Source organism: Bradysia coprophila, unplaced genomic scaffold (genome assembly GCF_014529535.1).
Source record: "Bradysia coprophila strain Holo2 unplaced genomic scaffold, BU_Bcop_v1 contig_24, whole genome shotgun sequence".
In the NCBI taxonomy this organism is placed as follows: domain Eukaryota; kingdom Metazoa; phylum Arthropoda; class Insecta; order Diptera; family Sciaridae; genus Bradysia; species Bradysia coprophila.
The window spans coordinates 3884531-3900175 of record NW_023503501.1 but is presented as its reverse complement, the minus strand read 5'-3'; the positions used below and the strand labels follow the sequence as shown (position 1 = coordinate 3900175).

Here is a 15645-nt window from a genome sequence, read left to right as displayed (position 1 = left end):
TTCTTTTATTACAAAACTGTTTCCTCGTGTAATGAATTACTTTCGCAGCATCAAATTTAATGTACAATTTATGCTTCCAACATTTGACCTAGCTTGGTGCCAAGCACAAGCTAGATGTAATATCAACTCACGCCTCTATCTTTAACAATGTTTTTCAGCGCAATTCTCCCATCTCTCCCATTCAGAAGAGTGAGCCACTTTTGAACGATTGCTTCGTAAAGAAAACTGAAATTATTTTTTATCAAAATGAATGGTGCAATAAGGATGGAATGTCTGAAGACATATATGCGAAGTAATGGGATTTTTATGGTTTTCGTTTATTCAATTTTTGTCAGGAAACTCATATTTCTATTCTGTTAGTGAGAAGAACGTATTATGGAGAAAACGTATCATTCAGAATGAATAGAACCAATTTCCACTACATCCAACAATACAATGTTACCGCTTCCGGTCAATCAATTAAACAATCTTTTTTCGTTTTCTTTCTTTCAGATGTTGCATTCAAAGTCTTTGCACTATCCGAGCGGCTATCCAATGACACGATCACCGCCACTATTCGTATGTTCGTCACCCGGTCCCGATCCATACAGATCGCACGACAATGTCTACGAAGAGTTGGGCCCACCACGAGATTCGGATGCTGAATCGGACATTGCGCTACATTCGGATGACGATTTCGCCGAAGACGAATCAAGCTTACCAGGCGAACGGTCAGTGAATAAATTATCGTCACACGATGTTACGCCAACTGTTGCAACGATATATCATGAACGAGTGGCGGCTGGCGGTGGTGGTGCTGGTGTGAACGTGAACGGCGGTTTGTGTTTAATTGAACGATCGGCGAATGAACGAAACTCGTTGCTGTCGTCTTCTTCGTCGGATCGTAATGGCTGTGGTAGTAGTAGTGGATACGGGAATGATAAAAGTGTGCATAGTGCGATACGAAGTTCGGCCAGTCCGGAGAGTGGTCTGTTTCGCGGTGGTCGTCGGCTATTCAATAGTCGAGCGAAACAGCGAACGTACAGCACAGACGAATTGAACACATCGTCGGAACAAACGCCGTCGGATGTTGTGCCCACTATTTATGATGAAAGGAATTTACTGACCCTACCTTATAGTCATAGTAATAGTAATAGCTTTAGTAACCATAGCAGTAGTCATAGAAATAAATCAATAAATTGTTGTAACTCAACGGTGGCAAATGACGATGTAGAACGTCGCAATCATATAAACAATCAGTTGTCAAGTAACGCGGTGTCGACAATTTATCGTGGTCGTACGATGGCCAACGGACGAAATCAGCCGTCATTAAATTACCATAATAACCATAGCAGTAGGTCACGAACCAATCCCCGATCATTAGATAGACGAAGAATCAACACCGCACTACCATCACCGAGCACTGAAACGTCGTACGTTTATCCCGAACCGATGTTTCACGACGGTATGGTCTACGATTCATGCTTGAATCACCAACTAACCGACAGAAATCATTTGTATCCGTACATCTTGCCCGAATTCACGTCATTTCGTAACATGACCCATTCGGCAAGCGGTGCCGAACAACCGAATCAACCGATCCATCCGATTTATTCGAGAGATTCGAGTTTCGGTTCGGATTCGGGATACAGTCATCACACACAGACAAGTGGTCGTGGTGGTGGAAGCGGCAGTGCTGGAGGTGGAGGTGCTGGGAATCAGAGTGGTGCTTTGAGTAGTCTGTGGGGACGGAACAAAGAGAATCCGGCAAGAAAGGGTAATAATACCTTTGATGCCTCCTGAAAATAGGGAGATCATTCTGGGTCTCAGATAAAGAATTTTGTTTGAAACAGGCCCGGACTGGCCATACAGGCTAATCGGGTAAATCTCGATGATTCCTTGGCCTATTTTACTTAATATTCCCAGTTCGAGCCTGGTCTCAAATGTGATTTTCGTTGGTTTCCGATTCCAGTCGCTGCTTCTACTAATTTTTCCGATTCGATTCACTGAATCAATGTTTCAGTTGCCCGGAATTATTGAACAAATGATGATGGGGAACCATTTTATTTGTTAGTTAAATTGTAACGTTGAGTCGTTTACAACTACGGAACAGCTAGAGAGTCGTATAAAGTAATCGTCTAACATTCTATTGTACATAGCGTCCTCCCCGCCAATAAAAAATCGACATGAAATTTTCGTTCATCATAAAAACGGAATGGAATCTTCTTCTACTTCTACTACTATTTTCACGATCCGTTCCACAGTTCCATATCCAATCGAACGGCGAATTGTAACAAAATGAGTTCACCATTCAGTGGTTAAAATTGTGGTTGACTGTGTATAATCCTTCTGTGGTAGCATTAAATCCGGTACATTTATGTGTTATAATGTTGTAGAAGAGAAAAAAGTAAAAAGAAAATAAAAGTAAATATTACCCAAGCACCAGGGTCTATTATTGGTAGATTTATTCACTGGTGTTTAATGAAATTTACCGGAAATTTATCATAAATTTACCGGAAATTTACGGAATATTTACCGGAAATTTACGGAATATTTACCGAAAATCTACAGAAAATTTACCGTAATATTTACCGAAAATTTACCAAATATTTAAATTTACAGAATATTTACCGGAAATTTAACGAACATTTTCTGGAAATGTACTGCCTACATTTTCGGATAAATTCATTAAATCTTAAGTAAATTTCGGTAAAAAAATTTATCAATAGTAAGCCCTGCCAAGCACTTCAACTACACTCCTTTTTTGCTCTAACGTTCTCTCTCAACTCCCAATAAAAACAACCAACCAACCCAATAAATAAATACAAATTATCCAATGAGTGTTAGCTGGTATACATTCTACATAAAAAATTAAGAGTTAGGATATTTGTGTTTTATCTGCAAAGCAATTATAGACCATTACATATACCACAAGACTGTTAAAAATGAGGCGAATGATACGAAAATAAATATAAAAAAAGCGGAGAGAAATAGGATTCGTTTTTAAGTGTTAAGGATTGGAATTGACGCGATAGATAGAATGTGATGAAACAACAGCTATAGTAAGCTAACAAAAGGAACGAGACACGAACCCACGGAGAAATAAAATTAATGTGAAAGTTGTAAATAGGAATTAGGTAAATAAAATAGTGAAAATGCAATTTCAATATAAAAAACAAATCATTTTATGGTCAAAACAACTGTAATACACAAAGAGCACAAAATATGTATCCTAAATTTGAGTTAGAAAGCATATTTAAAAGAAGAAAAAACCTACTTAACAGCCACATACAAGTTATAGGTCGAACAATGTGTGAAAGAAAATTGTAAGAAAATAAACTAGACATCACAGCCTGTAAATTATTTTATCTTTAAACAAAAGTTGATTTCAAAAAAAAGTTCGGAACAAAGCAAAAGTTATCATTCGAACAAACTTAAACTAATTTCCACAAAATCATGGACTCTTATCTGGCAAATGTAAGCAGCATAAATAATAATTACCATACACACCACACACACACACACACAATAAAATCCCTGGCTCAAATCATCAATAACAACCACAAAATTGTAAATATATTAAATTGAACAGTTACTAAGGATAATGAACCTGCACTCAGTATATTTTGTACAATTCAAATCCAATTTCTACGTAAGATGGGCTTTGTTCACAAAATGGCTACGGTTTAGTTAAGTGTGCGGAACGTTTGCAGCTTTTGTAGCGATTATTTTTACAAACGAAGTTGTTGTCTAATGAAGATGACCGTTTTGTGCACAAAGAGAGCGATAGAAACAAGTTCTTAGGTCGAGTTGTTTTGTGTAGAAAGACATACTTTCTACGCGTAAAGATTCTTTACAAAGTAGAGCTTTTTTGTACACAAAGACGAGCTTTTTGCACACAAAGAACAAAAAGATGCACAAAGAGCCTTTTGTGTCCAAGATTAAGTTTTTTCATATGAAAAGCTGAATACAAAGACGAGCTTTTATATGAACAAGAACCAAATTTTTGTGCAACCTATAGCATTTCTGTATCTGCATACGTAGTTTCCGTATATATGCTCTAGCTGTTCTACATACAAAGACTAGCTGCTTTGCGAACAGCGACAAGCGTTTCGGTGTACAAAAAGAAACTTTTCTGCGTACTACAGACACAATTTCTTTGTAGAAATACGAGCTTTTCAGCGTGTAAAGGCGAGATTTTCTGTGTACTAAGACGAGCATTTTTGCGTCCAAAGTCAAGCTTCTCAGGGTGCGAAGATCATCTGTCTTGCGTACATAGACAAACTTTTCGACGAACAAACTGAACCTGCAAGCTTTCTGTACACAAACTAGAGCCCTTCTGCGACAAGAAGGACGAGCAGTTTTTTTTTTTTGTAAACAACGACCAGTTTTTCTGCGTAGAAGAATATTTTGAATTGTACACAAAACAGAATTAGCCATAAGCATATCGTAGGGAACGGATAAATGGTCGAATTTTAAATAAACTAAAGAAGAAAAAAAAACATTTTTAATTACTAGTTAGATAATTGCCGATGAAGAAGGAGAAAAAAAAAATTTAAACAAAAAAAGGATAAATACAAAAAGATGTAGCGGAAAAGTTTACCATTCGCATTGTTTTATGTTGCACATGAAACATTTTCCCTTGATTGAATTGCTTTTTTCCTTGATGTTTTTATGTTGTGTTAACGATCCTACATTTTTCTCTCTATCCTTGTTTATTTGCTATTCATATACGGACAGACGAACACTTTATAATTCATTTTGTTTTCCTTTGGGCGAACGTATTATATATTGTATATTGCAAGAGGAATTCGTAATTTATTTCTACATTTAAAGTTTCGTGTCTAATGTGTCAGACGGGGCGGTTGTTTACCGTCAGAAACTTGTATTTATAATGAATTGAATGATGAACTCGGTAATTAGTAATTGTTTTGTATCAAACTGCTAATGACTTTTCGAGCATTGGTAACAACACATTTTCTTCAAACTCATTATAACTTCAACATTATGGGGGGTGTGAGAATTTCCAACGAAGCGAAGTTTGTTCGTCGGTTAGATTCGTTAGCGTTTGAGCAACGGCAAACGTTTTGTCGTTATATGATCCGTCACTCAATTTGTTCTATCGTCTAGTGTTTGACACAACATCTTTTACTTTATTCGTTTTAACATAAACGTTTTCACAATGAAAGACAACGTTAACCGGTGGTCATCGCTTGTTTTTGTCATTGCTGTTTCGAAAAGATTGAGATCATTAGATTTCTTAGGTTTTTATAGAATCTAGCAACAATCGACGAAAATTTAAACGGTTAATTTCGTCTCAGCCAAATCATTTGAGTACAAACGTCAAATTTGTTTCTACCAATCCATTAAGCTCCATTCAGAATTCCTATAAAAAACTTATAATTCTACTGTATGCGTTTCGATTTTAAATTCGTCAGTTTTGCGTCCTTATTATACCTGCATGTTGGTTTAATTTTCATAAATTTCATAATTTCCATTAATTTAATGGCAGAGGTGTCATAATAAGTTCAATTAGCCCAGTTTCACAATTCAGTTAATCACCTTACAATGTTGAAAATTTTGCCGCATAAAGCAAACGTTTCACAGCCACTCTGATACATACTGGGTGTGTGAATATTGAATGGAATTAAATAAATCGATTAATTTGTTCGAAATAAATAAATTAATTAATTTATACAACAACAAAACCGGAAAATGTTATAATGAATGGAGCAAACAGGACTCAGTAATACACTGAAGCTGATATATAAAATACAAAAAAAAAATGTGTTATTAAAGTGTAGTTATATCCGATTACACAAACGCAACGACGACGAAAAAAAATTAAATTTAATTTCGCTCTTTGTAGACCAAAACAAAAAATAAATCTGTTTATTCAGGCGAAATTTCAATTATTTTTTAACACAATTTGCAAAGCAGATAAAAAGCTTTTATTTATTTATTTATATCAACTGAATTTTTCAATACAATTTCCATGCAAAACTATAAAAATGACCGAACGGCTACATTATCATTTCAAAAACATAATTTTTCTTTGTCATTTTTGGTCATACCCAATTTATAAAAAATTCGCGGAGAAAATTTCAATTGCTATTTGAACCATTAACTGCAAACCGTGAAATGGTATATGCTTTCAAGTAGAAAAAATTGAACAACTGCTGGACTTCGGATGAATCTGTGTTTGCGCCGCTGTTCAATGGCATTAATACCCGTGGACTCAAAGGAATCATGAGAATCACGTGAATCATTAGAATCACGTGAATCATTAGAATCACGTGAATCATTAGAATCACGTGAATCATTAGAATCACGTGAATCATTAGAATCACGTGAATCATGAGAATTACGTGAATCATTAGAATCACGTAAATCATTAGAATCATGTGAATCATTAGAATCATGTGAATCATTAGAATCGCGGGAATCATTAGAACCACGTGAATCAAGACAATCATCTGAGAGAAATCCGTAGAATCATTTGGATAATCTCTAAAAAAGTTCGGATATAGCTGGAAGATTGCGTCATTTTTTTTATACAAACGTGACAGTACAGTCTCGGAATTATAATAAGTAACAATTACAATCCAATCGACACTGTTCATCCTACATGCATTACCAGCGTTACTACATTTACGTATGTATATTATTATAACGTGTAAATCGCATGTGGAATGAATAACGTCGATTGGATTGTAATTGTTGAAAATGTAACTTCCTATAATTCTTCCACCGTATTTTCCAGACTGATTCACTTTTTGAGTGTTGAAAATAATGTCCAGATGACTTGAAATCAAATCGCATCTGGAAAGTCGTCGATTGATTATAAGACCACGAAAACCTTTGAGAATCACAATATCAGATTTATATTAACCTTGCGATGTTCTTCGATACCTGAGAGCAAATTTCACCTAACGGCGAAGTGTACACTAGGCTTATAGTAAAAACAACAAATAGAAATTACCAGAGGTTTCCGAGCAACAATGACACCATTTCGATTTTAATTAGACTAAAACGATGAATTCATTTTAATCAATTCTAAACAAAACTGGGATACCCTGGAATAGTGGGATATAGGAAAACTGTAAAATTGTTAATATTAAAACCTAAACCAACAGATATGAACGAAATAATAAAAAAAATATTTTAGAAGAAAATTTCAATAGCAGAGAAAACCAAACGGAATGCAACATAGACCCTTCAAAAAAGCATTTTATCATAACACACTCATAACTTAATCGATTAATCATTTAAAAGAAACAAATTAACTAAAAAATATTGCAGCAATCAATCATTATAGTAAACAATAAAAATTATATAGAAAACTATGAATGGCATACAGAAAGTATAATTTAAAAAAATAATAAAATTAATGAAAATGCAAAATAAATAAATGGAAATAATTATAACAGTTGACTCAGTAAGTGCGTCAAAACTCAAGTATTGGCTGACAAAGTGCCAACACTAACACAAATTGTCAGATACAGAGCGTTCAAATAACCCTCTCTACGTGTTAAATGTTAGACTAGAAGGCGCACTTATATGGGTGAGAAAAAAAAACTCCTAACAAACATAGGTTTATTTGAAAAATATCACTCGACCTTAGGTACCTGCCCTTGTAAACTAAAACTAATAACAACAACAAAAAAAAAACTTATTTTAAACTCTTAGTCTAAAACGTGATTTTATTGAAAGTAAATAAAGTCCATCGGACACACTGCAAACTGCTTTTTTGTTGCGACAAATTTTATCATTTGGAATAATGGATTACATTGGATGCTGCGAAAGTAATTCATTACACGAGGTAACAATTTTGTGATAAAAACAAACTCACTCGTGTTTGTTTTTGAGCAACAAGCTTCAGTAACCAAATTAATGAATTACTTTCGCAGCATCCAACGTATTCCGGATGCCCCATGTGAAAGTTGAATATCACAAAGAAATTGACGTAACGAAAGTATTCTTCACGTAACGGATCATTTTGAACTGCTATGTAATAGTTAATTTTCGCAAGGGGCAGGCTATAAAATAATAACTTTCGACTACAGCGAAATTTCAATTTTAATTCTGTTGCTGAATGTACCTCTGTTATGTTCTGTTTTTAATTTAAATATCATTTAAGGTAAACAGCATTAGATATGTCAGCGGCTATCTAAACGGTAGTGGCTGTCATGTCTGATGCTCTCATGAATTACATCTCTTTTTCGTAACAACCGTCGAAATTAAATGACAAACTTTAACCGCCCCGAATTTATTACCAGTAGAATCTTTATTAAATGTAAGCAAAATGGAAAAAGTATATTGATAAGTAACCATATCATCATCACACAGACACAAGAAAGAAGAAAAAAAAATTGAAAAATTCTCTATTTATAAAATGATTTTGTATAAATCAAATTTGCCAGAAATTTTCCTTTTGTAAATAAAAAAGAAATGGAAAATCAATTAAGTTTATAACTTGTACGAAATCAGGAAGATATACATTTGTTTAGGCTTATTTCATGCTAGTCTCTTTTTCGAATATATTAAATTAAAAGAAAAAATATTGTTATTGAAATTATGTTTTCATTTTATACAGAAAAAAAAGAAAAGAAAAATTGATGATACTAAGAATTGTAAAAAAAAAGGAAAATTGAAAATTACGTTGGAAAAACTAAAATTTAATAAAAAAGAAAATATTAAACAAAAATTGAAAATGTTTTTATTTAATAATTGAACTTAAGAGTGATATAGCGAAAACATCGAACAAAATCAGACATTTTGGGACTAGGAGTCACGGATATTATTGAGTTATAGATCATTCGATTCGTTGAACTGTTTGCGAGTAAAGCGAAGTACTACGTTTTTAGTGTAATTTACTTTGTTGTCGACGCTCGAGGTCGTGAAGTAAGGGTCTGCCAAAAGGGGCCCGAAATCGTTTTCTTCCGATTAGTAAAACAATTTCGGGAAAAAGCGATAAAATTCCGTCGATTTGGGGTAGACTTCCACTAAAGTCGCTTCCGGTCGCTGGTATTATGTCACTGCAGCCGGTCAGGGAAAATCAACAATTTTTTCACCTAAAATGGCTAACATCACCAACAGGTCAACATGGACCTGGTGGTGCGTATACTCACAATGTGCGTTTCTTCAAGGCTAGCTAAAAAAGTTTTTTTCAGAAAATTGTTTTACTTATAGCAAGAAAACGATTTTAAGCCTGTTTTGGCAGACCCTTAACACCTGAAATTCGAAATTTAAAGTGCTTACAGCCGAAATTCCAGCAAACTTAAAGAAGTACACCTAAAATGCCTACAAATTCCGCTGAAATAACTATGGACGTAAAACGATAAAAAGAGAATTTTTAACGAACCAACAGCGCAAGAATGCTCTTCCCAAGACAGCAGTAGATTTTCGATTGAACGAGCGATGTAAATTTACAATGAAAACTTGCAATCGGATGGAATGTTCGGACATAAAGAAAGCTACAGCGAAACGTAGCAAGAAAACAGTGAAAATTCAGTCAACATTCGAGCAGCGAACAAACAGCCAAACATAATAGAAACTTTCACGATATCAACTTCCATTCAATCTGCTACCAAACCGAATTTTCCTTTCTCCAATCAACCAAATTGAAATCGTTTTCAATCATCCACTCTGCTCGTACACACATGTTAACTGGTCTTGTTCCAAATTTCTCAAAATCCATCGAAAAACCGCCGATTGAAACAAACGAATCAGCAGCAAAATGCCAAATCGCATCGCTAAAAAAGTCTGAGTTCATTAATATATCGAGGTAGTGGTTTATTCAGCCTTTTGAAGTAGGTGTAAATGTTGTTGCAAAACTTGTAGCTACTTCAGGCGGGTCGACTATTTTCTAGAACTAATTGAACTTCCATAGCGGTTCACAGGTAAGTTACCGAGAATACCACATACCGCCAATCTGCATCTCACTTCCTTTATAACCGTTTCTCATTTACCTTTTAAAGCAAATAGAAATTTAATTTACTAAAATAAACATTTCGTGTATTTGTACATGAATGTTCAGTTCATGTTGGGTAATAATTGTGATCTTAATAAAAAATTCCACAACAACCACATCCATTTAGCCCTCGATTTAGCCACCCTATTAATATAAAACAATTTCAAAACCAAATCACGTTCAACAAAATGTACCACAAATGCATATAATGTGAATATTAATTAAAATTTAAAACACGAATTACAAAGTTTTGCTTGAAAATTGTTGTGGTTAGATCTGAAAATGATATCATTGAGGTGCTTACGAGCTTCTCCGGCAATATAAAAAGTAATTTCAGAAATAGAGAACTTTTGTATTTCGCATTTTGTATTTAAGTATCACTCCAGAGAGTGAAAGAGTGCACGATGTTATATTTAAACATATAAATTGGCGAAGGGTTTTTTAAAGTTCTGTTAAAGTTTACACAAATTGTGTGTACTATGCAATCAACCACCCCTCGATGTTACTAATGATTTGCTGTTATTTTATGCTTCAAATTGTATTGGTAAATTAAACTCTTGACATCAGGACAAATATTATACAGCAACTTAATATGGTTAGTATGTGCGGCATGGCCCTGTATTTGCAGACAAACAAATTTTAATTTAAAAATGATTTACGATTTCCGCATTTATAATCACGGTAAAATGCCTGGCAAAATACTCTGCTGGGCACCTTGCCACAGAATCTGATAAATATTCATGTTACGGATCAATTTAACAAGCAACAAAACGAAGTTAAGTGCTGAAAGGTCATGGTAAAGGTCTTCGCGCCCTTAACCGTTTTAGGACTCCGTTTACGTTGAATTAATGAATCTGTTGCACTCGTTATAGGGCATTTCACGGAACCATCAAATTCTCGGAAATTTGGTACTGCTCCTAGCATTCAGATAAAAAATATTCGGATGGTGGTTTCTTCCGAATAAGACAGATGACCCGTTTTCTATATAAACTCGCAACATTAATCGGCAATTTTATGCTATATATCTCACAACATTCAGAATGTGACTAATTAGAGATACAACAATCGCCTTTAGTAGTCAGTTCAGGTTCCTCTTTTACTCTGCTAGATGTAACGGGTGAGCACTAGGACAATTACGTGATATTCTCATGTAGCAGTAAAAAACCCCTCGGGTATCACAACAAGCATTTCAGCTATAAACCATCTAAAGTCTAGCCGGTATGAGCGATGTCCTCCGCATTACTTTCAATATGATACACGATTTTGTGTAGCGTAATTTTATATGGCCGAAAAAGATGTTATAATGGCACACGGTATCCCGTCTATTTTTCAATATTTTCGTGCAAAAACACTATGCATAATTTAATAACTAAGTCTTTCACGTATTCATGTTTCATGTAATATTATCGTAATGTGAAAACATATTTTAATATTTGAAACATAAAATACAGATGTCGCATCGTCATAGCGGAGAAAGAGAGCAAGTTTTTATGGTTGTAACCGACAGCACACGTTTATGTGTCGGATTATAAATATCTATGCGAAATATATACCATTTTGCCTACACTAACACATATAATGTACAATATACTGCATGCCCAAAGATTAAACCATGTCGGTTGGCTTTGTGCATTTCACCGTTGTAGAAGAAGCTTTTGAATAGTTTTAAATTTCAGTCGAATTATACTATACATGACATACAATGTATATGACTAGACACATATTCGCATAATTTCGAAATGAAAGCCATCCCTTGCGTCCGTATTTGAGTTATTGATGGTAAAGTAGGATGGCCACAGGGATTTCTGATTAACTCTGTAAGTGGGTTAGTTTTCGTGACAATTTCATGTTAGAGAAATAGTTTCGAAAGTCAACACTGAAAGTCGAGGTGCAAAATTGACTTTAAGCAGACTTGCTTTCTCATAGTCCTTTTGTTTATTCAAAACAAATTTTTAGAACAAACGAAGCGAACCATGTGTTACATTGGAGACGGGTAATCTGACACACGGTGTCAAAAGAACGCACTTTTCAACTACAACTACTTTTCAAAAATGAATCGCTCCTGCCTGCCTGGTTTGTTTTACTCTGCCGTGTTCAGATATGACCTAATAAGAGGCTTAGACCCAAGATGCATTTGAAGAAGCTTTATAGCTTCAGCACTTCAACGAACACATAAACGAACGCGCGTGGTGCTTAAGGGAACGGGTGCTAAAACACTGGTTTCTTTGTATTTCAATTCTTAAATTTTTAAATATTTTTAAAAATTCTGAAAATTCTTAAATTTGAGAATTTTAGGAGTTTTACGGATTTTTAAGAACTAATTCTAAAAAATTGTTTCAATTCACAAAATTTCTCAAAATTCTTGAAAAATCAAAAATTTCCAGAAAAAGTTCTGAGAAATTTTTAAGAATTCCCGAAAAAATTCAATAATAAACCCTATCTTGTCTCTGACCCATACAAGTCCTAAAAAACCTCGAAAATCTGTTATCATCTGTTATTTACAAATACACCGGCGACACAGAGGACATAATCAGACTGACGGACGATGCCATCGAGTAGCTGAAAACTTTACAGCTTTAGGACGGCCTCAGTGTGTCTTTTTATTTCCGGCTGTCATTTTAAACTCTCAATTTTAAATTTTGTGATGCTAAAACTGAGATTGTGAATTGTAAATTGTAAATTTTTCTAGTTTTTGATTATAACTGTAACTATATATGTAAATCTGTACGAAAGGAGGCACAATAAAACCATACGCTAATAATAATAATCTGTTATCAACAACGACAGCAATAATAAATGACAAGCTCTGACTAATGAGGTTTTATAGCAAAAAGCATGTTAAAAACAAATGAAGTAAAAGATTTCTGAAATCAATCTCTGAATATCTTCAATCAAATGAAGTAATAGATCAGATAGTAAAACTGTTAATATGCTTGCCGTCTGTGACAGGTTAACCGTTCTTCAATTCACTTGTTGGTTTTCGTCCAAAGTTTTGTCAGATTTCGTTATTCGTTTGTCGATAATTTATAATTTTTAAACGGTTTATTCTACCTCTACATATTGAACTATTAAGACTGTTAATTGTCCATCGTCAGTTAGCAAATCTGCTGTCGATGGTTAAGCCACTAAATTAATATAAATAAAAATTGATGGTACGAACTACTCAAGCCTAAAGTTAGATGCACTTTCAGCGAACCAAAACAAGAATGACTTACACTGCTTATATAGTAGCAAATTGCCAGGTGTCATAACTGGGTGCCTTATAGAGGCGGCAAAATCTGATGAATTTATGAAACCATGTTGCGCTACAGGATCCAAATAATTCTGATTGAATTGGGTAAGTTCTTCCTGCTGACTCAGATAGCAATGTAAAGTTAACGAAAAATTTCTGTTGCTTTCAGCTCTTTTCGTATTGTCTTAAAATGTCAAACTGTCATTTACTGCTAAATTTTCTCAAGTGAAATGAATCAATCAAAGAAAACTGGTAGCAAATACAAATTTGACATTTTGTGACAATGCGAAAGGAGCTGACAGCAAAAGAAATTTGTCGTTAACTGTACATTCGCTTTTGTTATGTGAATGAAGAGTAGTGAACTAAGCTAGGCCTTCGTTCAATATCTTTTAGTTACACTAATTTATAGCAGTCTAGCGATAACTGAGCATCCCACAATACATTAAGCTAAACTCCATTTCAGTTCAGTATAGACTAGCAAGCTAAATAAAACGTGCCTTCCAGCAATAATATGTTTCTTTTTGTCTGCAGTTCCAGTTTTTCTTATTACAAACTTTTCACAAATTTACATCCACAGAACTACTGTTCTTATAAGTTTCTCTGTATAAAAGGAATGGAATGGAAAAAAGATACGAATTCCAACAACACTTGAACCTCGACTTAAAACGAATGTCTGGAATCCCTGTGTATCCACATTCGTATACTATTCTTCTGTTTTATGGCGTAATACTATCGTATTTCAATATTTTGTCATATAAGTCTACATTAAAGAGAAAATTATGATTGCATATGGAAATTTATGCGCCCCCACCCGAAAAACCCCCCCAGAAAAAAGGGAAAAGAAATATTTTTTTTTTGCTTCGTTTCTGTTTAGCATAAATATTTTCACCGTTAGTATATTATCGTATATAAAATTGTAATGCGAGTGTATATGACTGTAAATATTATTTTCTCACGCGGTAAATTCGGATGTTTTGTGCGATTCGCTTTTTTTTTTCTTCTCTTATTTTTATACAATTTTTTTTTTCGGGTAAAGAAGGAAATTTGTTCGTTCTCATGAATACCAAGAAAGCTGGAAAATTTATGATGAAATTGATTTTGATGCCCAGGAAATAGAATTTTCTTTTTGAAATTTGTGGAAGGTATTTTTTTCTCTATACTTTGCCTTGGATGATGTCAAAACAGAAAATAAAAAGGAAAATTTTCTCGGTGCAAATAATATTTATATTTACGTGAAAAGGAGAGCAAAAAAAAAACTAACGTTGAAGAGGGATCACATAATTTTCAAATTATTTCATAAAAACATTTTCATTGCAACATTTATTTATTAGTGTGTGGTGTGGATACGGATCATACGTAGACGTTTCACTAAATGGGGCCGGAAAAGAGGAATGATATGCGAGCTGAATTGATGAATAAAAAATGGATTTGTGCGTGCATACGATATATATACTTTGGAGTGTTAGGTTTATTGTGTGATTGTGCGCTTGCAATCAAACCAGCAACCGACAATCTTCCATACATGACGCTGAGCTACGCTAATAGAATGGGCTTCTATGATCACATCAATCTTGAAGGTGGTCGTGTTGATCCAAGTACTATCGATCGCTCGCCGAACGACTTTAGATTTCCAGACACTGTTCCGTTGAGCTCTGAAACGCACGGAGGAGACGTCGGGATCTGGGCAGCAGGACCATGGTTTCATCTCATCAGAGAGACACAATGGAACAACACGTCATCCCTCATCATGGCTTATGCCAGGTGCAACGGAGACGATTTGACAATGTGCGAAAATTAAAAATTTTGATAAGATTACTTTTAGTACCTCGAACCCATAAAATCTCCGATCTGAACAGTAAATGAAAATTTTCGATACTTCCTGAATCTACATTGAAATCAAAGTATGAAATGCGCCTATCAAGTTAAGTTAGGTGGGACGATAATAGCGATATGTAACGTCAGATTTTCTGAACAGAAAACCCAAACAAAGTCACAAACGGAAAGGACAAGTTTGACAGATGCACAGAAAAATAATTTAATTCTGACTGCAAGGATTTTAATTAAACAAAATGCCATTGCGTAGCGCATGATCTCCTGAGTCCGGAGATCGAATTGTTTTCTCAATCCGACCAATATATGTCGAGCGATAAGCATTTGATGATTATCATTTTTTGAACGATATTATCATCTAAAAAACGATAATATCGTTCCTGACTATATTGACCGTGTAGAAATCTCGCCTCTTCAATTTACTCTACTTACAATCACGTATCTCTCAGAAAGGAGCTATTGTATTTTCATTTTTATTATAATTCGCTAATGCAATTCTTTATTCTTCTCTACTGGGCACGTAATGAGTTGGTATTGCCAGATTTTCGTTACGATGGATGATGATATGTCAAATTCCTACGATCACCAGCACAAAATGTTACACCGCTTCGGTGTATGTAAACTTGAGATA

At 34.5% G+C, this 15645-nt stretch overlaps 1 protein-coding gene across 1 annotated transcript in view; it reads left to right on the top strand.

Moving 5' to 3' along the window:
• Nucleotides 1-7696, top strand: part of LOC119077873 — a 150172-nt gene extending 142476 nt beyond the window's left edge. Inside the window, exon 5 of the mRNA XM_037185225.1 lies at nt 493-7696. Coding sequence (XP_037041120.1) covers nt 493-1782 — 1290 coding nt within the window. The 3' untranslated portion in view covers nt 1783-7696. The remainder of the gene's footprint in view (nt 1-492) is intronic.
• The last annotated feature ends 7949 nt before the right edge of the window (nt 7697-15645 follow it).